At 36.3% G+C, this 23,071-nt stretch overlaps 1 protein-coding gene across 4 annotated transcripts in view; it reads right to left on the reverse strand.

Moving 5' to 3' along the window:
* Positions 1-23,071, reverse strand: part of SKAP2 (src kinase associated phosphoprotein 2) — a 115,703-nt gene that overhangs the window by 90,805 nt on the left and 1,827 nt on the right. For 2 of the 4 annotated variants that reach the window (XM_065665925.1, XM_065665923.1), the window contains exons 2-4: positions 14,358-14,463; positions 12,047-12,072; positions 2,016-2,120 (exon numbers count right to left, since the gene is read on the reverse strand). In XM_065665925.1, coding sequence (XP_065521997.1) covers positions 2,016-2,120; positions 12,047-12,072; positions 14,358-14,463 — 237 coding nt within the window. Of the gene's footprint in view, positions 1-2,015; positions 2,121-2,440; positions 3,032-5,417; positions 5,532-6,101; positions 6,140-6,932; positions 7,061-12,046; positions 12,073-14,357; positions 14,464-23,071 lie in introns of those variants that run through there. The other 2 variants (XM_065665926.1, XM_065665924.1) reach the window with 2 other exon arrangements.

Here is a 23,071-nt window from a genome sequence, read left to right on the forward strand (position 1 = left end):
AACAAACCCATTCATGCCTGTGAAAACTGAAACAAATGGCACCTCTGAGAATCAATCCACCTCTTTTAAGATTCTCTCAACATACATTTTCATACATAGTCTAGGTAGGCAGACTTGAATGATGGACCACATATGTTAAAATCAAATGTTCTCAGAATGACACACTGGACATTCAAAGAGAAAACAGAAATACTCCTCCAGTAAATGAAAATATTTACAGATCAAAATCTACCACCTTTTCTCTACTTCTCCTCGTGTTGCACTCCTACAAGATAACTGAAGAGGATTTATCATAAAAAGTAGAAAGACTAGTGAGGCAAAATAATCTTAAATACAACAAAATCACACCCACTATATTTCTACCCAAACTGGAATGTATCAGCCAAGATACTGTTGGCCAGCTATTATACACACTCTCATAATTTTAACTTTCCAAATAGGCTAAGAATTATTCACCCATCTGTTCAAAGTCATACAGTATTTCATATACTCTTGCATCAGCATTATTCAGCCATTCATTATTTAGGTTTATGAACATGATAATTTTTTTCTTGATTAACTGTTTTGAAACAAATCTATAATCATATCTCCTATTAAACAGCCATATAATTTTGTCACATAGCCTTTATGTAATCAGTACCATGTTATTAAGTTACAATTAGAAATAATGCTAAGATTATGTTTGTAAGCAATAATAAACACAAGGAAAGTTGCATTCAGCTGTATTTTGGAAAATTAGCTTGGCTTTCTTAAAAGCAATATTCAATTTGTCTGATAATCACATTTCAAACAGAAAGCAAAAAGGCTTGGTTTTATTTCTTAATAGAAGGTCACATTGCCAACATTCAAAAAACTAAAGAGAAACCCAAAAAAATGTTTGATTATTGTTACACATTTCACAGAGTTCTGGATATATATAAAAAAAAAAGAGTGCTTTAGCCTGAATCAATGCTTAGAAGGTTTATCACTTATGCATGTACTTGACTTATCCCTGTTCTGCAATAAACATAATTTTATACCTCATAAAAGCAATTTATGTTTCCAAAGGGAATAATCTGGATAACATAAAATGTGGAGTGCTATGTTGCAGGAAGCATATTTTCATTCAGCAATTGTATTTCGGGATGGAGCTGCACAGTTTGATCATCATATCATGTCAGAAAACATCATTCACTAGTAAGTCTATCTAACTTCTAGTGCCAGAAATTAATATACATAGTTAATTTATTTGTACATATATTTAATTTATTGCCAGATATTATCCATAGAAGGTATTTATATTATGTATACAATAAACTAATCTCAAATATGGACACCATGCTAAAGCAAGCTTGTTAACTGTTGAAATATTCAATTGTTCATGTCTTCAGAACAGTCACACTTAGCATTAAATTTAATGAATACAAAATAAAACACGGAAAGCAGCTACAGAGCCTGGATTTTTTTTTTTAATGCAAACTCAAATTTGAAATTTATATAATGAAAACATTCTACAAAATACTGTCTTAATGGAAGGAAACATTGTAAGAATAATTAATTTAATATTTTATGAACCTATTCTGCATGGAGTTTGCAGAAAAATATCAATCACATAAACTCTTTCATTATTTATTAGATAAATAATACAGTAAGCCATTAAGTAGCACAATAAAATTAAGCAAGAATCTGATAACGTTGAATTAACAAACAATTTGTTACTACAAATACTCAGTTTTAGCCACTGATCCATCTTCAAAAACATACGCATCTACAGAAGCTGCTTTGTTACGAAAAAACATGAGTTAAAAAAAAAAAAAGTGTAAATTTGAGACAGCTTCACTATGCTCTAGAACCACTAGAGAGAGCTCTTCAGTTCCTTTAAAGGTTCTTGTAAAGGTAAGAAAACCATCCAGCTGTAATGCTTATCTGTTTATCTGATTTCCCACACTAGCATTCGTATCACGAGGATGCAATTGCATGAGTTTATAGAAAAACTGGCAAATCTAGTACATTCTAAGGTAAGCAGTGTCACATACCATCAGAAGGTGCTTCATCCTCTTTATCATATCGGTCAGATGCTATTGAGAGACTATCAGAAGGCAAAGTAAAAGAGACCTCAGACTGTTCCTCATCTTCCAGTTCTGTAAAAGTAAAAAATACATTGATAGTTAATATAGTCTATCATGCAAATGCAGACAGAATCTAAAGACAAGTATTTTTATTAGGAATAAGGGTATCAATTCCTATCTGAAATGGAAGAAATCCCATTTCTCATTGATGCTCGTAACAGGTACATTGCACGCTCATGCGCAGCTGTGAGCATTGCTGTTCTGGGGCTGCCTTCCAACCAGCCATGTACATGTTGCTGAAGCAGTTTCCCTAAACACTCTCACGTAACAAACCCACTCCCAGCACTGCACATCTGACAGCTTCTCACACAGAGGGGAAAAGAAACACACACCACAGCGAAGAGGTGGGCAAGGGAAAACACTGGCAGAAGAAACAGGCGCTGCCAAGCTCCAAAGTTCCGCCCTGTCCATGTGCAGGAAGGAAGTGCAGCAACTTTCCTCCAAGGAACTGCCAAACTCCTGCTGGCAGCAGTTTGTCGCCCTCTGCCCACTTTCACTTTTCTTCACCATAGTTAGGCACTACTTCGCAAATGTTGTATGTGTACTCCTCCCATGAAACTAAAACCAGAATCACGTTCTGACAGCACCCAGTCTGAACCTGTGCCCTCATGCAGCATTCTGTTGATGAATTTCTTACACAACTGAGAGTCCTACAACAATATGTACAAAAATCTACATTATGAACTAACCCATGCACTACAATGATCAGAGTGCATTAAGTGTAAAGGTCTGGGAAAGGTAAAATGAAATCAATATCAGTTGAGGTTTCCATTTAATCAGACAAAATTTAAGTTCTCCCTCTCAAAACTCGGTATATTTTCTCAGATTTTTTTTTTTTTAATACCATCTAGGTGAAGAAGAGGTGAAAAAATAAGAAACTATATTGTTGCTTTAAAAAAAAAAAAATTAAAATTGAGGAAAATTCAATAATTAAATATGATAAAAATCACCAAACCAAAATCATAAATCTAATGCTTCAATAGATCCAACGACCCTCAATTTTCTCAAGAATCATATAGAGCTAAATTGCTCAATCATTGTCTTTTAGTATATTCCCATGGAGAAAGCTTTCCAAAGACCCCCAGACATTCTTCCCTATTCATGTGCTCCCTTTTGGAGCATTGTACCCGATAATTTCTTGGAATCCAAAATAAGCCCCATACATAGAGAAAATATTCTTCTCTGCAGACATGTGAATTGCATTCATCAGGACTGCCTAGCCATGGCTGAGTTTTACCCCTTTACTTCCCATTTAATAACAGAAAATCATAGAAAATTCAGAGTCTGTGCCCAAAAAGAACCATAGTTGCTAGCAAAGAACAGCAAGCTTTCCATGCAGATAAGACAACAAAGCCTCATTTTTGCTTTGCTGGAGTTCTTCTATATCCCACAATTGTTGAATACCAAATTGGTTTTCCCTTAATTAATTTAGCATGCTTTTCTCAGGAAAGCTTCCTTTCAAGCTCCCATGCCATATAACAACTGCTGTGAATCTGAACCTGACTCCAATCTATTTTTGACAAGGCCATCCTGCAGTAGCACTCCAGCCATCGTGTTAATCTGATCAAAATATTTGCATTTCATCACACCTGTCAAACCAATCAAAAGTAAATTATCCCCCTCCAGGATTCACCTCTTCCTCCAAACAGAAAACCAGAGAGCAGACAGCACATGAACAGAAAATATTATGCCATATTTACAACTAGCGTGATTATCTTTCACACACATATCAGAGACCAGTTGCCCGTCTCTGTCAATATATGTATATCTTTATTAGACAATAGACTCCCTATAAATAGAGCAGACATGATATTCACAACCTATACTGTATCAAAAGTTGCTTCACTCTTTTCCCATCCTAAACTAGAATGCTAGTACAAGAATGCATGGAATATGCATTGATATAGTGTGTGTATATAAGTGTATATATACATATACACACATATATATAGCATATATATAAGCAAAAGTGTCCTCATCAGCTATGAATAAATGTACTATCGTTTAACCTTCATGAAGGTGCCAGCATAAATTTAAACTATTAGGCTGTATTTACAGAGGAAAAATGTTTCCACAAACGCCACACTCCAGCACTCAAAATTCACAGGCTGAATAGTAAGAGTAAACCTAAATATATCTAAATGAATAGCACTTGTGGATGATAAATAGTCAAGTAAATATGTAGGAAGAACATCTCCAGAGAATTGTGCCCCACTCAGCAATACATAATCTCTTCCATATTCTTAAGAGGTTTCTTATGCAAGTTGCACTGTTACCTATCTTTTCCATTAAGTCACAATACTACCATTTCCAAATTATGCTTAGGATTCTAAGTTCAGTAAACGTTTGTGCTTTGCATTCATATAAAAGCCAGATCTAGACACAAGGGGGTTTTAATAAATACATACATACATATATATATTTAGGGCACACCATGTACCTACCCCAGGTACATCCTGTATTTGAAACAACAAAAGCTATGGGTACAGAGCACAGATTTATAATAAAACAAGCATCTAAGAGTACAATATTCAAGTTCAAAATGCTCTTACAACAAAAAAAAAAAAGTTGAGATATTACGAAAAAAGAAGTTACACACTCAGTGCTTTCAGCAAGTTTACATCTTCAAATCATTCTCTACATGTTAAATCCCAAATAAAGGCCTGAAAACTTCCACGCGAGGAGAAAATGGCAGAGGGGAGACAAAAAAAAAAAAAACAACAAAACACTACACATCTTACTAAGACAAATATGTAAATCCCATATACTGCTACAATACTACATTTAGGTATCCACATTTTATGCAAAAAATGTGGAGAACAGGTCACAAACAATAAATAGAGGTACAAGCAACCTGTAGCCTTGCAGGGCTAGATCAAACGAAAAATCTTCCAATTTATATTTTAGATTAAATCAATGTATTTGGAAGTTTATATTATACATTGAAATGTAATCCTTAAATTTTCTAATTTGTACAAAAGAACTGCAGGTATGTTGATAGAGAGCTGACTCAATCTGCTCTGGAGCTTTAACAAGGAACACTTCACAACATTTTTATGTACTTACACAGGGAAATGACTACAGGCCAGATTCAACCTTGGGATTTTGCCTCCTAATTCTCACAGGGTTAAAACACATCTTAGAAGTGCATGTTACTAATATATAAGGATATTGCTCCTGACAATTCAGAGAGGGTTCCTGTTGGTTCTGTGGGATCTCCTGCATTCCCCCTCAGAGTAATCTCTGTCTCTTTTCCACTTTACATGCTCCTCCATCAGGGTGTTGCACTGCAATTTACACTCCACCTACTGAGACAGGCTAGACAGAACTGTATTTGAAGCTGCATGTGTTACTCCTTGAACAGTCGGAGGAGTCAGTGTTGAGCAGCACAAGCCGCTACTCCTCTCTTCAGGTGCCAAGTACCTAAAAATACACCCGAAAAGCATCAATAAATTAAAGCAAAGCATTCAACTTGCATTTATGTAATAGAAAACTGAACTACAAAGCAACAATGGGCATCAGGTAAATGTATCCAATACAATTTGCAAGCATAATTGAAAGCACTGCTGCCTAATCAGACATCTAAAAGCAAAGCATGCTCAAACAAAATGTCTATAGACTCATTAGTTGGCAGCCATTCCATTACAATCACACATAACGTCAGTAGTGCCTTGAACCTGTGCCAAGGACAACAGCATAAATTTTGCATCTCATTTCTGTGGCCATAAAATTAATGATCGGTTTAAAAATACTTCTTTGCAAAAGTTATTGCACAAAGAAATGACATGAATGTGTCCCTGTTATGTAGTCACAAGGATAATTAAGGAGTTGATGCTCATTAATATAGTTTCTTGTTTCCCCAGAATACCATATGATTTATCTAGAAGTTGAAAAAGAGAAGTTTAATTAACAGTAGATAGTTAGCAGTTAAACAATAACAAAAATATGCATATGAACTAACCCTATTCTCCAGTTTCTGCAATTTAAACTAACCTTTTGTAGGTTTGATAGCAGAATCAATATTTTGTTATCTGTAAAAAAAAAAAACCCATACAATGTCTTTACTTATTAAATGCTACCTTTTCCATTACAGCTTATTTATTGATTTAGGAAATAATGCATAGCAAAGGGTAAGTGTAGCACATTAGGAACAGAGCATAAAATAAACTCTCCTCATTGTGACAAGGGCTGCACTTCAGTCCTTGCCCCTATTCTGAGGATTTCTAACAGATTCAGTTGGTACAAGCTGAATATAATGAACAGGACCATACTATTTTGTAAGAATCTAGTTTATAAAAAAAAAAAAAATTATCAAAATTATTTTCCCCCCAAGAATTCATTTTCTTCTCTGATAGTGATTATTAGCAATGAACTCCTAAGTATTAAAGATACTGCTTCCACCACTAACTTCAAAAAAAGAGCATACAAGATGTTTCAGCCAATATCCCTGAAAGAACCTTGCTAGCTCACATTCTCAGATCACTAAACAAAAAAGTCTAGACAGAGTGATACATTGAAGTTGCTCAAATATAAGAAAAATAAAACAATTCACAAAAATAAAATGTCATGCAGCTCAAAACACTCTGCCTCTTGCCATTTTGGAAGGTCCCAAGTCACAGCAGGTTGAAATCACTTCCTCCTGTCCACTCTGCTGCAGTAAGAGTCCACCAAACAAAGGACTGGATGGAGCCATCAACCAGATCCATGCAAGGTTCTCACTACACAGTTTTTCAGAAAAATAACTAGACAAAGCTGCTTTCAAGCTGGCACAGGTATTCTTTAGCCCCCTAATAATTGCTGATGCTTTTTTAAGATGCTACTAACCCAATCCACCAGTCATCTTGCCAAACTGGATTCTTCTGACAGCCGCTTTCTCAACGTATGCTTTGCCATGCAATCTGCTTCAATACACCCATTCCTGAAGAGTCTTCTGGAGTCTCGTATTAACGTGGCTGTTTTAAATGGCTTGTTTTGTAAAGGTCAAGTAGGAATTCTTTAGCAGCTATTTCTTAAAACAATACTGAAACACCATTAAGTTTGTAAGCAGATGCGCCTTAAGCAAGAAAAGCAACACAACTTTTACTTGTTGTCGCTCATTCTGACGATGCACATAAAACCATTTCGTGCTGCACTGATGGTTCTGTCTTGTGCTGCTTTAAATTGCACTTGGCAGGGACACTTCACAGATAACAACTACATGTAGCTGAAACAGACACCAGTGACTTGTCTACAAGGAAACCCTCCAAACTTCCACGAGAGAGTGGTACTTGGCACAATTCTAATGCATCTGATGGTCTCTCCAGAAATACATCATGAAGATCCTCAAAGGACTATGCAACAACTAAGCCATGTCTTTCCCATGTATGGTTATTACTAATGATGTATTTATGCCCCTGACTGAAAGCTCAAGTGTGTTAAAATACAGAACTCGCATCCACATACTGCTGTGATGACTACAAGCTACTGCCTCCCTTTCTCAAGTCCATAAAGCCTTCTACCTGCTGCCATTCCCTGAGGGGGGGGGGGGGGGGGGGGTGAAGAAGGGTACAGAAACAAAAAAGGAAATAGCACCTCAACAAATAACATGGGGCAGGGGAAGAAAACACAAAGCCCTTGCATACACTGCTACTCTGTCAGCTTGACTATTTCCAGGAAACAGATGTCTCAGGCTCCAGACACTGCTCCACCAAGAGCCAGAGACATCCAAGTCACTTAAAGGTTTCCTGCAGGTACTCCCAATAACTACATAGAACACTGATGCTCTAGAGACACAAATTTGTCTTCTCTTACACTACAATGAAATTAAAATGAAAGTGGACTTTCATCAGTTTTCATCAGACTGAAAAGTGGTAGTTAGTAAAGGTCATATCATACTTTTCTGCACAAATAAAGCCGAAGTCGCGTGCCACAGCTCATATATAAGGTACACCAAGTGCTTTATGGGGAACTTGTTCTGCAAATTCCCCTATTATGACTTGATTTGGTTAGTACTTTTGGTGTCTCACTTTCAACACTGAGCCAAAAATCTTTTGAGAAAAGTGATTAAAAATGTATCTTTTACTAAAATAAATGCAAAGAGCAGATGGCAAGTGATCTTCAAACACAAAAACAGATTCTAGGGCTTATAGTGCTTCTGCCAACTTTAGCGCTATTTTTAGCATAAATTGAAAGTAAGGTTCTTTTAACTAAACATTTTGGCAGCTATGGTATTGATTCAATTAATCTCAAAACAGAGAAATGCCAAAAACTGTATTAACTCAGGATCTCTGACAAACTCCAGACTTTTATATCCTTAGCGGAATACTAGTCTTATGAAAAATTAATCCAATTTGCATGAGAATTATCTTAGTTTTCAAGTTCTTTCTCAATTCTAAGATCTAGAACAGGTCACTTTGAGTGCGACTGTGGCTTTTTGGTTTTGCTTAAACTGCTTAGATGAGGAGTCAAATATTTCAAATTAAAAGAAAAAAAAGCAGCAGTTTCTTAAATTTAAGAATAAAATAAATGCAATAAATGTTTAATAACTCAAAAAATTTGTGGAAAGATTAGTATTTTGGGTATTAGTACAATTGTACATTTTCTGTCATGAGAACAACATGCACTTTGTAAATTAAGTGTAAAAGTCAGTGTAAAATCAGGTAACACGTCACACATGAGAATTAATATTTTTCTATACAACTAATTTTGTGTCTTTAAATTTCACATATATCCACTTTCCAAAAAAAGCTTTTTTTTTTTCACTGTGTAGACACAAAAGATGCTTTTGCCAGCATATTTACTGACCTAACAGAGAAACTAAAAGGCCTTCTTTCTAGGATGATGCAAGCAAGTCCCATGGTTTATCAATTTGGTTGCAAAGAAATATGTATGCGCTTTCTGAAAGTCAGAGATATTCACACAGCTGATTTTGGTTTTAAGGAGCCTGGTTCTATTTGTGCATGTGCTCTTCAATTATTTTTTTTTTATTCTTTTAAAACCTCTTTGCCTTATTTTTATGAAAGATAAGATTCTGTGTGATAGTGGCCAAAGCCCATACACATACAATACCTTGGTCAAACTGACCAGTTACCACATGAAAAGCCAGTAGAACTTCACAAGCATGCAGCGATGAGAGCGGAGTCACAAGCTGATGACCACAAAGCATAATTGTGGAACAACTCACAAGCTGAAGGAGCTGCTGTTTGAGAAACCATAGTCAAGTTTCATTATGTTATACAGGAGATATAACAATTTCTAAAGCATTTGTCCACTTCCTTCAGCTTCCAAAAGATTCTTCTGAGTGCTTCTGGAAGGATGACAGGTCACAACTCATTAGATTCTTGAAAACAGCTGACATGGTATAATTAATGTACTGCGATAAATACTATACCATGATAGTACGGCACATAATATGAACTACTCTTCACCTTTCCTTCCAGATACAACAAAGACTGTTTTATTTGCATTAAAAAAAAAATAAATGGAGTAACTGCTACCACAAAACAAGGAACAGCAAACATCAAGTTTAAATGTGCACAGTAGTTTTTATTCTTCCTAGTTTGTTTCAGTGCAGTTTCCACATTCCTGCTTCCACCTCTCCCATTTTCCTAAAGGATATTCTCCTTTTTCATCTTATATTTTGGGATATCTCTTTTTATTCTGGAGGGGGAGGAGCAGGAAAATGTCTGACCAACACCGGTTTTAACCTCTTTTCAAATGTTTAACCTTTTCTCAAAGGTTAATTCTTTATTCCTCAGTTTTTAACCTTTCCCCAAATTTTTCATTTTTTCAAATGTTTAGGTGTGCACAGAGATATGAATGGGCACAAAAGCTGACCTCACTCAACTGCTGCCACTGCTTTGTTACACTAGTAGCTGTCCAAGAACCTGACTGCTTACCTCCATGTGGGTCCTTTGTCCTACACCTACACAAGTCATGCCTAATTTGTACAGGCCTGGAGTAAGAATGACACAACCAAATAAGTTTAGCACACACTTCTTGAACTCTGAAAATGATACCGACAACCCATACCATATTTCCTCAAATATTTTGCAAATAAATGTTTGCAAAAAAAAACATTTCTCATGGTTTGGTGGGGTTTTCTCATATTTATTCATGTAAAGGCACAGAACTTAGAGAAATTTACCCTCACTTGCAGAAAACAATGGTATTACTTCAGAGTCGTCTCATTTTATTGACAAATACTGAAAGAAAACTAAATTATCAGCATTTGCAAGCTTCACTGTCTATATGTAGTTCTACAATCTGAACCAGCGAGACATCATGAGAATTTAAAGGGCAACATATCCTTCCCAAGAATCAAATGCACTCTAATAAAAGGAATAAGACTGAATACAACCTTCACAGAAGTCAGAACAAGTTATACAGTAACAATTGCAGACTATATCAATTAAACCATCTATTTTGATGGCAATGAGATTTCCTTAATTAATAGATTTGTTGAATCAGAAAAGAATTTCCAAATCAAAAGCCAGTGAAGAAAGTAAGCACAGTAGAATTTTCCTGACCTTCATAAAAAGCAAACCAGTAAACACAAACCCTGCTCTCTACAGACAACTGTCATGTTTACTAGCAATTCACAGCCTCAGAAAGTTATTAAATCTTCAAAAACATGCTCTCTGGAAAGTCAGATGCACTTGCAACGAAATAACTAGCCTACCTTACTTCATGTTAGCCATTTGTTTAAGAAAATAACATTTGACTTTTCCACATTTAGTTCTGTTGGACAGTGAGGAAAGGAAGGAAACTACATTTTCACTTCAATAAGGGTGCTGAGGTGCAATATTAAAAAAAATAGTAAATTATTTTAATGCATTTTTTAAATAACCACATAGTTTGAATTTACAAAACCTTGGCAACCTTTGGGAAGTTTCAAGCTGTATTTTCTTCTTATTCAAACTGCTATGGCTGTGTAACTTGATTTAAACAGAGATAAGAAATGTATGAACTTGTTGTGCCTTGTTATAGCATTACGTGCCTAATACGACTTACATATTTTCCCTTTATCAGGAGGCACACTGTAGCCCACACATTTCAACCTCCTTGTCCAGAAACAGACAGTTCTTCAACCACTGCAAAAAAGTGAAGCTTTGCATTGGCTTTTTTGACCTCGCACTGTGACCCTCATACCAGCATCCACAGGCTATAGGTCATGACCTCAAGAATTAGCATCATGGAAATAAGAGCCCTTCCAGGTTTAGTTAACAGAACAGAGCACTGTAGCAACACACTCAGTCTTCTCTAAACTGAACTCTGCAGCTTTGTTTTAACTCCACTAGAAGACAATAGATAACCCACACTTCAGTTTTCATTACTCGCACACTAAATCATCTCCTCTCCAACTGAAGGTCTGAGCTCCGGCTGCACTATGGAAACATTCATTCAGCGTGGATCGAAAGCCAATATCATATTGCCACTAGATGATCCTATTAAAAGGTTAAAGAAACATCACTATGGAATTGAAGACTTTTGCAATGTTAAGAGAAAAAGGCTGAAATAATTTATCCCTATTAAAATTTTATCTCCTAAGCAGACTGCTTTGCATAGGCTTCCTCTAGAACACAAAAAAAAACCTGCTTACATGGTCTTTTGCAATGCTACTCTAGTGCTAATTAAGCCAGACATAACAAGCTCCTATTCTGAACTATATTTCTAAGCTCATCTTTTCATCAGTAAGCCTTCCCAGAGGCGTTCAAGGAAGGAAATGGGACCTGGCTTTGAGCGATGGCTTAGCGACAGCTTGGCAACCTGGAAGCTTTTCCCGCTTCCTTCAGCAGGGGGAGCCAGGCCCCTCGGCCTCGGGAGCACATGGGTACTGCCGGGCACTGGCGCAGCCAGCGCCTTGTGCTCCTCCGGCTTAGGGTATGCCAGAGGGCAAAAGTACATCACGGGGGGGGGGGAAGGAAAAAACAAACAAACAAACAAAGCGCGACATTTACCTTTATCCTGGAATTCTTTAGGATATCTGCAGAAAGAAGAAACACAGTAAAGCAATGCACTTGCCAATCCATGGTACTAGAACACAGCACAGAAGAGTTACTAGTTTTCAACAACTTTTGTAGTTGAAACTTAGCACTGCCAAGTTTTCCTTCGTAATTTTTAAGTCTTTATTTTTGGCTAACGTATTTACTTAGTTTTTCTTTTGCCTCTGCATTTGAGAGAATCCCCCGTCACTTCAAAGGAGGCTTGAACAAAACCAAATTCAGAGCTGCCGTTTATAGGGATATAAACCTATTCAGTTATCTTAAGGTATAAACATAAATAAGCATCTTTAGTAAATTTTCCAAATGGTAACATATTCCAAAAAGTTTTGTGCACAAGTAGAAGCCACTAAGCGCACTTTAAAATAACACAGCAGGTTAGCAGGACAAAAACCCACAAATACTGGGCTTAGTTGCAATCATCTATGAAATTCAAATTAAAAAGTATTAATAATTAACCAGAAATTTAAAAGTTGATGCATGCCTAAATTAAAAAAGTCATTTTCAAACAGGAATATCTTACTGTACTTGACGCCTAAAAAACTTCTATTGTTATCATCCCAGATGGGAAAAAATACTATTTCTTCAGAGCTCAATCTTGATATTTCAGAAACAAAAGTAATCATAGGATACAGTTTGATGTATAAAGATAAATAACCAGGACAGAATTATCTAAAACAGCACCTGAAGAAGCGTGCATAGACTTTATGTGAAAAGGAGAGGATTTCACCAGAAATAACTGGCAAATAAAATGCAGCTGCCAAGACCATCTTTATCGACAACAAGCAGTAGTATGTGTATCAGGTTAGTCCTTAAGGAGATGCTTACAAGTAACAAGCAGGAGAGAAAGGAATGGTCTAGCAAATAAGAAACCAAGAAATGCAAACAGAAATAAAAGACCAGATCTGAGAAATCCTGTATAGGAAGTAGCAGGGTTAGGCACAGCCCAATATGTGTCATGTCAAAGTCAAAGATGACTACAATGTGCATATATTTTATAGCCTGCATGAAAAACAAAATGTTATTAAGAGTGAATAATATTACAGGAGACAGGGAAGGAATTAGAAATTAAAACAAGACATGAAATCGTGGGGTCACGTAAGCGAATGGCAAAGCATTCAGGGTCAACTGCGTTCATAACTGCAGGTTCCCTCCTTTGATATTTCATCATCAAAAAAAACCCATATTTGACTCATAAGACTGAAGATAAAAAGTCAAGTAGTGCTGTATCTGCAAGTCATCTGTACAGTCCCAGTTTAGCTCAATAACCTAGAAGGGAAAGCATGAAAAGAAAAAAAAAATCCTGATTCCTTAAAAAAAGTAGTTCCCTAAGCATTTATAAACTTAATCAAAGGCACACAAACCCTCAACTACAAGACTTCGGGATACATCTCATGTCTTCCCACAGTTAGTGTGATGCAAAGAATTATGCCCTTGCCAGACAATTGTGCTGCCTTTGAAACTGTAAACAAGTTGCCACAGAGGCAGGAGCATGTCATCAAAGGAAAGGTTAAGAGATATCACACAGGAGTGGATCAGTAGAAAAACAATTTGGAAATAACAGTGGGAAAAGAACAGCAAGTACTAGATTATATCCTGGTTGATCAGAGTTGTAAGAAAAGAGAGTTTGCAAGTAAAATTTAGTAGCACAAATAAAACTACAGCCAAATCTCTTCAGCTGACTTGTCTGACTTAAATTAAGACACAACAGAACAGAGTCTCAAATCATGTCTATTAAGAGAAAAAGAGAGGAAAAGGAAAAAAAGCCACAGTGCTCTACATGGTCTGTCACAGTACTTCACCATTTTAACACTGCGGAAACAAACTATAAATAGTTTCCAGTTATGTTTCAATTTGCTATTACAGAGCTAAATGACAGAATATAAAGTAAGGCAAAGTCAGCATCGAACTATGCTGGTTTACACCAGCAGAGTATGGTAACAGGAAATTCACTCATATTCTCAATGCATTATATTTCTTACATTTCAATGAGTCTTAACCAAAGCAGAGGTGAAGGCAAGCTCTACCAAACCAGCCTGCAATCAGGGTTCAGAATATTACAGCAATTCAAATGGGACAAATTCTTCTGTTCCCATTTCTGACTACAATTGTCAGCTTCAGGAAAGATATAAAGACTTGAACCCACAGAGATTATTTGACAAAATCAGTACCTAAACAGATTTTTGCTAATATTGTTAAAGGTTATTGAAAGATTGTAAAAACTTTCTGTGTGACCTTACAGCATATTAAAGCCATGAAGCTTACTTACCTTGCCTTAACATCTTTTATCTTCTTAAGAAGAACTTCCTTTTTTTCTTTTGCTTTCTTAGATAAATTTTCTCCTTTTAGCGTTTGAGAAATAAATGTGTCAACATCTAAATAAAGAAGAGAAAAAAACCACCTCAAAAAAAGAGAAATACCGATGTAATGAGTTTCTCCTGATACTACTGTGAAAAAAATAAGAAAATTATTTTCAGACCTACGCACAGCGTAGTTAACGGACATTTCAGATTCTAAATGAGATACATTTGTTCTCTGATCTACTTATGCTTAGCACAGCAAATCCTATGGTGACATTTGATTCTTGCTCACTTAATTATGCCACATAAGTCCTAATAAATTGCAGTACTATAACAATTACTTTCCATCACCTAAAGTAGAGGATAAAGCTAAAACATGGAAATAGGCTTTATGCATGTATTACTGCCATGTTATTTCAGAAGTGCAAGTTACAAAAATGGCTGAGTGATTCATTATTTCAGCACTAACACCTACCCAGCTATTACTAATATAGGTCACTTAGTGGTTACAGCATTTTCAAATGGTCTCACATTGCCTCTGAACTCCCTAAAGGACTAAAAGTTCACATCAAAAACCTTAATCCTGTAAACAATTATGGTTATTGTGCCTACCTATCAAAGAAGTCAAACTCAACCGTGTACTTGAAGTTAAGCATACCTACACTTGTAGAATCACAAACTAAGGCTCTAATCTGCACTGTAATTTTTAATTCTTATATGGACAATACATTTATATAGTCATGAAAAATCAAAGCATTCCATAAAAGTTACCATGGTTCTTCGTAAATATCCATTCCATAGGTTAAAAACAATGCAGTGACTGAGAATTTGGAGAAGTGCAACTTCTCCAGTAGTATGTTTTCTTGATTAAAAAAACAATTGAGAAAAGTAACTGTGAAAGTTTCTTACAGTTACTAATCAATATACAATTATCCTGAAAACAGAAAACTAGGAATATGACAAAAAAATAAAACCCTGCTTGTTAATTTGGATTTCTCAGATGTATGGGTAACAACTGTTCACTGAATAAATTGAAGCATACGTAAGTAACAAACACCCCTACACAGTGCCTGCCCTCTCCCCATACACACACAGATATATACACTTTGGCTCAATCTGTGTAGATGCAAACAGATATGGAGAGTACTGTTTTAATCCTGTAACTTTTCCAATCTGATGAGATCTTCCATTTTCATAAATCTAAACCAACCAATTAAGAACTCAAATGTTTGTGAACAAAAGTTCACGTTTTAAAACAACATTAAATGAATATTCACTGCAGATTTACTAACTGAAAAAATTGACTGTTTTTTCTTTATGAAACAGAAGTTCTGCAGAAATATACCCCACTTTATATTATAGACTGCAAGAAAACAAGTTACTCTTTGAGAACACTGGCATAGCTATTGCAAAGATGTCATTCTTTATAAATAATTTATGAGATGATTATTTAGATGTTTAGATTGCTGTCTTCACATAGCATGGCAGATATCTTCTTTTTGTTGGTTTTTTTTTTTTTTTTATAAAGTATTTTAGGGTTCTGAAGGATTATATTATTCCCCGTAAGACAGAGAAGCTTCCCCATTACATTTTCCAAAGGAGCCCTGAAGCAGGATGAACAACCACATTTAGTTCTATGGCATTCCTTCTTTAAAAAGACAGGAAAGGCACTTAACATGCGTACTAATGAATCCTGCAGACACACCCCCAACAGCCTCTATGCCCTACACCAAGCATCCCTGGAAACATATCTTGCCCAAACCCATAAAAAATTTATACACCTTAATAAATTCCTATTACTAGAACTGGCAATCAAGCAGGCAAATGAGGACCAATGCAGTCCAAAGACCAACCACAAAACCTAGGTCAAAAAAACAATACTTTTGCTACTGAAGGCAAAACCCAAAACCATCAACAGTTTCTCTGTCAGGGAAACCCAACAGGATTTTCCAGTGCAGACCAACCTTTCATTCTGGGAGGTACCATGACAGTGATTTAAATATTTGTTTCTTCACACTATTACATGTTTATTTCAAAAACTAGACAGCAGTTTCAAAGTTTCCCCCTAGGCAGCAACATGTGAATGCTTAGAGGAATTAGTCACATTTATAAGTAAGGAACAATGCTTGCACTGTAATCGTCAGACACTAACTAATCACAAAACTTTGCTTCAGAAGTCTTCACCTAAACTCAGTGGGCTTCTTTACTTCTTGGAAAAGCTCAAAATCCAGGTGAGAACTCTGCCATCACAGGTTTTGACTGACTGTCAAAGCTTTTTTCAAATACAAAAGTTGACGTAACACAATTATGGAATATGTGGGGAAAACAAGTTCATTATCATAAGCAAGAATTTCCACTTCTGACACACACATGATATTCAATAGGATGCTAAAGCTATTTCCTTGAAAAGTATGCTTTACTGTATCATAGATTTTTCTTATCTACTCACAATTACACAGACTGTTATATAGCTTGCTCAATCCATGTCCTTATCCAGTGTTGTAAATTCATCCTGGATGTGGCTGATGCACATGAGATGAGTAACTTAGCTCCTCTGGACAAGAAGCAAGAAAGTTTAGGATATCTAAGTTATGATCATCTCTTCACTATCTGTACTTCCAACACTAGAGAAGAGTATGGAAGAAGCAGTCCTGGCTGTTAAGAGAAAGCTTCCTCACTGGCTTAACGTAAGGGAATGTTCATGCAATTTCTTTCACATTCCATTAAGTGATATACCTTGGAATGAGAATAGGACTCAAGACTTCAGTATGACAGATCCAAGTCATATACAGTGAACTTGAAACAAGCAAAAAGCTCTACCTATTTCTCACCACTATTCTAGTCACCTATTTGCTCTTCTTTCTCCAGGATGATCCAAAATTGACCTCTCCTCTGCTAGTTTAATGCTATACAGAAAAGTGTAAATACTAGTCACAAGCATTTGAGAGTAGACATGTTTCTTTATGCTTCAGTAGCAGTTGGTCCATTGAGGAATTTAAAAAGGAATAAAAGATAAACTCCAAACAAAACATCTTTGAGCAAATTTCCAACTTAAAAGCACCTTTACTAATCGGTTACCACACAATAAGCAAAACAAATTATTTCCATAAATTGTTTGTTCTTAACAAAATGAGCACCTATTTAGTATCACACATTGCAGAGACGCAGGTGTTTCCATTGAAAACACTAACATTTTAAAGAGAAATAAATTTTGGAAACCTATTCAACACCTCTTAACATTTTTTAAGCTTCTGTGTTAGACTTCCTGATAGCCTGAATACCCATCTTTGTTGCTCTGATTCTTAAAGCTTGTAATTTTAACTTTGCATTAGCCATAGCCCAGAAAAATTATGTGCCTCCAGAAATGAACAATAGCTGCTGAACTGAAAGATCCAATTGATAAGATTCACTCACAAATTGCTCTGTCAATACAGGTTACAAACTGACAGAAAAAGGAAGTCACACCACAGTCTAGTTCTGTCCACTTCAACCAGCTCGTATAGTTTCAAAGCTTAATTGCTAGTTCATACAACAATCAAAAGCTAAAAGGCCATTTTAATTTTATTTTCGTCTACATTCCTTTTACGAGGAAAAAAGCTAAGATTTATTTTGCACTTCATTGTTAAAACATTATGTGGTTCCCGTTACTTCAATGATTATAAACAGACAACACTGCAAGTTTTTCATTGGCCTAAGTCTTTGGCACTATTTCCTTTCATGAAGGCTGAAACTACGCAGATGGGCTTTTTCAAGAACACTGTAAATTTTTAGCCCAAAGCAAGTGCTGTGTTACAGAGTGTTACTCATAACAAATCACAGCACTTTTGCTGTTTACAGGGTTTAATATCATGGTCATAATTCGTACTTAATAAACAAATATACTTAGGACAGAACTACCTCATTTTTGTGTCAGGGTGGGCCAAACATGCTCTCATAGAGGCACCCAAAGACTGTTCCCCAGTCTTCTTTTTTCCCTTCCTCTAACAGATAACCAAAACGTTGTCCATCACATTATCAAAAAGTCAGTCACTTCTTCATCACCTGATGACTTCACATCATTCAAATGACAGAGAACAATCATAAAATGGCGATGAGATAGGTGTGTTTCCACTCACATTGCAGAGCTTGAAGGCAGCACCCTGCCCATTACCCAAGGGGAATGCATGCTGCTGTTTTGTGGCTGGACATGCATTCATCATATGACATGGGACACTTGCGTGGTGTCACCTGCTGGATGCGCTGCCAGTCACACAAGAAGGGAATGGCAGGTCAGCAGAATAATTGCTCCAGCCACCAGCCTTCTCTCATCATTCCCCTCCACCTCAAGGCCTGAGAGAGCCAGAAGCTGGCTGCAAGCCAGAGAATTTGGGAAAGCAGAACAAAGAATTTTGGAAGGTAACACAAGCTAGGCACATTTGTGCACACCCAGTGTCCAAAGGTGACCAGCATGAAAGAGACTGTATCTTTCAGCTTTACATGGGCTAGCATAAGAAAGCAATTAATTTTATTTCAAAGTTTTCATGCAATTCATTAGTAAGGAACAGGTCTGAAGACAAATTATCAAGCCATATCTGCAACTGCCTGCCCTCTTGAATCAAGAAATATTCAAGAATTTTGCTTCTGCTCTCCCCCCATCCTCCCCAGCTACATTTAAAAGTCTCTCTCCGGAGTTTGCTAAATTGTCTTTAAAAAATGTACATATACAGAAACAGAACACATGATGTAAAATAAAAGTAACTGACACATTTTGAGGTGTCAAAATGTGTCAGTCACTTTGATCAAGCCTAACGAGTAGGTGAGCATTCCTTTTTAGTGCAAAGTCCTGAAACGGACTGCCTTTAGAAACTGCTGTACCTTAAATCCCCAAAAGCACGGCTATCTTGCCATGTTGCTACTACATACAAAGTGGGTTTAATGAAAAACATTGAGATTCAGTCGTTTCATCTGTGATTTAGAAAGCAGAAATACACACAGACTGATAAGACTTCTCAAATGAAGCAAATAGATAAGACACCTCTTAAGAAGTTCAAGAAGAAAAATTATAATCAAGGACTACATGCACCTAATCTCACTGGCTGAGTAGTTGAGCAGCCTCTCTCTACATTAAAGATGTGAGAAAAGATTAAGCTGCAACATATTAAGCATATCATGAAAAAAAAACACACCAGTACAAATCATGATCAAGTTACAAAGTGATTCCAAATGAACTATAATAAAAAATGTTAAGGATTAACCTAAAGATTTACACTGTGTGCCACATTATGCTGCATCTATTGTGGTTTGTTGACATATGATTATGAAAGAAACGTAAACCCAGTCAGATGAGAAAGACAGACTCCACGTTAATTGAAAAAGACAAACTAAGTGAATAATGAGTATATAAAAAATAGCCTGTGCCATTTTTATCACCCGTGTACGACACTTATTCTCAAATTTATGGCAGAGACAATTGAACTATGTTTCAAATCACTGGAGGTTATTTCTTACCAGGAATGCCTCCCTGCATTTTTTCACCTCACTCTTTCTATTTTTATTCCATTACTATTGAAATACATATGTATTACCAAAGCTGTAAATACATGTCTGCTCAGAAAATGTCTCCAATAGTCACCCTGGTTTATCTTGTAAAGATGGATTCTTCAGCAAGAACCAGCATTCATTAAAGCCTTGGAGTTGTGAAAATGATACTTTGAAGCAAAGAGTAAAGTTTTAAACAACAATATCCTTTAAAAATTGAAACAACCAATGAAGAGCTACACTGTACCTAGGTGGCTTTTTCTAGGACAGGAATGTAAGGAGCAAGTCCAGCAACAGCTGACAAGAGGTCACAAATTGACAGTTCATTTTCTGGGCATCAGGGGTAAGTATAACTACTCTAGGGGCCAAAAATAAGATGCAAGCAAAATTAAACTCATACACTGGATCTGCCATCTTGTAGTTTCCCTGCCTTGCCCTCTTCTGCATGCCATTTCCAGGATGCAACTGAACAAGTGGGCAAACAATATTAATTGGAAGGAAAAAAAAAAAAGAATTACATTGAAAAAGAAAAAAAAACGTAGTATGGACAGCATGACTCAGCATTTAAATAAACTCAATCTCTTGGTGGAAATGGTCTCTACCACAAGAACATAGTTTTCTGTTTAGTTCCAGGGTTCTGTTTAGTAGAACAAGGAAAATGGATATTGGGACTGGATATAAGGTTCCATATGAACTTGGGAAAGATTTTTATGCCATTTTCACAGAAAAAAAAAAAATCTTTAACTTTTAAAATATGAATACAAAAAATTCAAACTGGAAATGCTGCAAAATGTGGAAGGAAAAAATGGAATTTTTGAAAAAGTAATAGGACCCTTACTGTAGTCACAGGTATCACAAAAAGAGGGAAGACATAAACAGTAATGCATCTAATGATCATGACACCATCAAGAACTTACAAAATAAATTCTTAATTCCAACTAAATCTCCATTACTGGAGGGGAAAAAAATAAAATCTGACTGAAGTAACCAGTCTGATTTATGTTACTCAAAAAATAATATGCCTTTGGGGAAGAACCAGCCTTCAAAATCCTCCTCAGCTATGGACAAGCCAAAACTTCGAGCATGCATCAAAGGTAAGGAACAGTAAAAATGAGCAGGCCTCCAACTACTTACATAACCAATAATAATTTGACAAATAAACAAACACCACACAAGTAACATCCTATTTTGCCAAACACCCACAAAATGGTCCTGAACATATAAACATGACAGGGGATACCTTTTCAAAAGAATACGCACAATAGGGCTGGGCTTCCTTCACTAAATTCCCCAAAATCTCAAGCATCATCTAGAAGGTGCAGAGATACAGGTAGAGAAGGAAGAAGTTACATACACTGCCACACACCTCCCAGGTGTAAAAAGGAAGATAGGAACAACAAAATTACTTTCTCCTCCCACCAAAAGCTCAGTCCATGACCAGAGGACCCTGTTTCTGTCTCCAGTGTTTCCTTCCCACCACTTGAACAAATCAGAGAAGAGAGGATGGGATTGTGAAATCCTCGCAGTCCTCTGCCATAAGCTTATTGCCACACTGACCTTTCCCCTTCAACTTTACAGAAACAGCTTCCTCCTGTTTCCAACTAATGCAGTTAGCCCTGAGCTCAAGCTGTGCTTCTGCCTGGAACATTTCAGTGGCACTGACATGCAACTATAATGACCCTGCCAGCATGTGTGACAGAATTTGTTTTTACGTTACAGATATAATATTGTTTAGGTTCAAAGAAAAGCACTCCCAAGTCAGAAAGTTTCCTGTGCAACTTTAATTCATCCCCTGGTGTTTTTACTCCCATTATCACCATGTTTAACTACAGGAGCACTTAGTACGTTTTCCAGTAGGACCCTTACTTGTTCAGCATAGTGGGTGGACAGTACTCTAACAATCAATCAAGGCTAAGGAGGGATAAGGAAATCCATGAGATCACTCCTCCACTTGTTTCAGAAGTTGGAAACTGTAGGCAAAAAGGCCAAGGAAATGAAGAAGAGCACAATATTTATGATTTTGTATCTGTCACTGCCTCACTGCTATGTGAATACCGGGTTAAAAAAATGATGCTTCTCACTAGACATTAACTGCATATTCTCAACAGAACCTGATGCGAAGAAGTGCCCAGCACTTATAATGGCCAACTTATAGATACCCAACTCACTTTACTTTCTGGAGAAACTAGTACAGCATGGAGGCAGGTAAATTTGAATTCTAATTCTGTTCCACCATTGATTATTTTTTGCAACCCCAGATCACATCTTGTTTATTACACTAATTTTACCGACGGGAAAACAATATTTCCTCATCTCAAAGAGGTGCTGAATCAATACTTGTGAGCCATTAAAATAATACATTAAGAAGCATCCTCGAAGAAGAGCATGCAGAAATTAATAACTATCTACTCACTGCAGTCCTTGTATTGTGTAAGAGTTGCTTAATGAATAGTAAAGATATTACAGCGCTCCCTTCCTTCCTCCATTACCATACATCTTCACTACTTGAATAGCCTGAGCAAAAAGAAGCAGGAGACTACATAAATAAAGATTAACAGAACCTAAACATATCAGTATAATTGCTAATACTGTCTGAATTACTCCAGTTTCTAAATGTCATGAACTTAACTGGTCACCTTAACAAAAGGGTGGGGGGGAACGAGAGATTAACAACACACAAACTGTAAAAAGTAATGTCGTATTTTTTAAAAAAGGAAGGAGATTAGTGAAATTTTACATTGTATAACCATAATTACCCTTAAATTTATTTCTCTGATAATTCTGCAAGTCAGAAGTAAAAGTTACAAACCATTAGTTGTTCCTCACTACCCCATTTCCATCCTGTTGTTGCTTACTCCATAATTAAGCTGCCATAAAATTAACAAGTGTTAAGTTCATTTTGCATTGAGTACCAGACCAAACTTGTGTGTGAATGCAAATTAAGTTGAAAATACTACCTTTATAATTGTAAAGATCTATTATGTAGCATTTATGTTACCATAATAACAAAGATTTAAAGATCATAGGTAAATCATTCCATTCTTTGCTTCAGTTCTATAGACAACACTAAAGAAACTACCTCATTTTCTTCCAGAAAAGCTGAAGCCGTACACATAGTACCACCCCTAGATACCTGTATTTAACTTAGGTCATTGATCATAGTGAC

This window comes from Lathamus discolor, chromosome 2, assembly GCF_037157495.1.
Source record: "Lathamus discolor isolate bLatDis1 chromosome 2, bLatDis1.hap1, whole genome shotgun sequence".
NCBI classification, from domain to species: domain Eukaryota; kingdom Metazoa; phylum Chordata; class Aves; order Psittaciformes; family Psittacidae; genus Lathamus; species Lathamus discolor.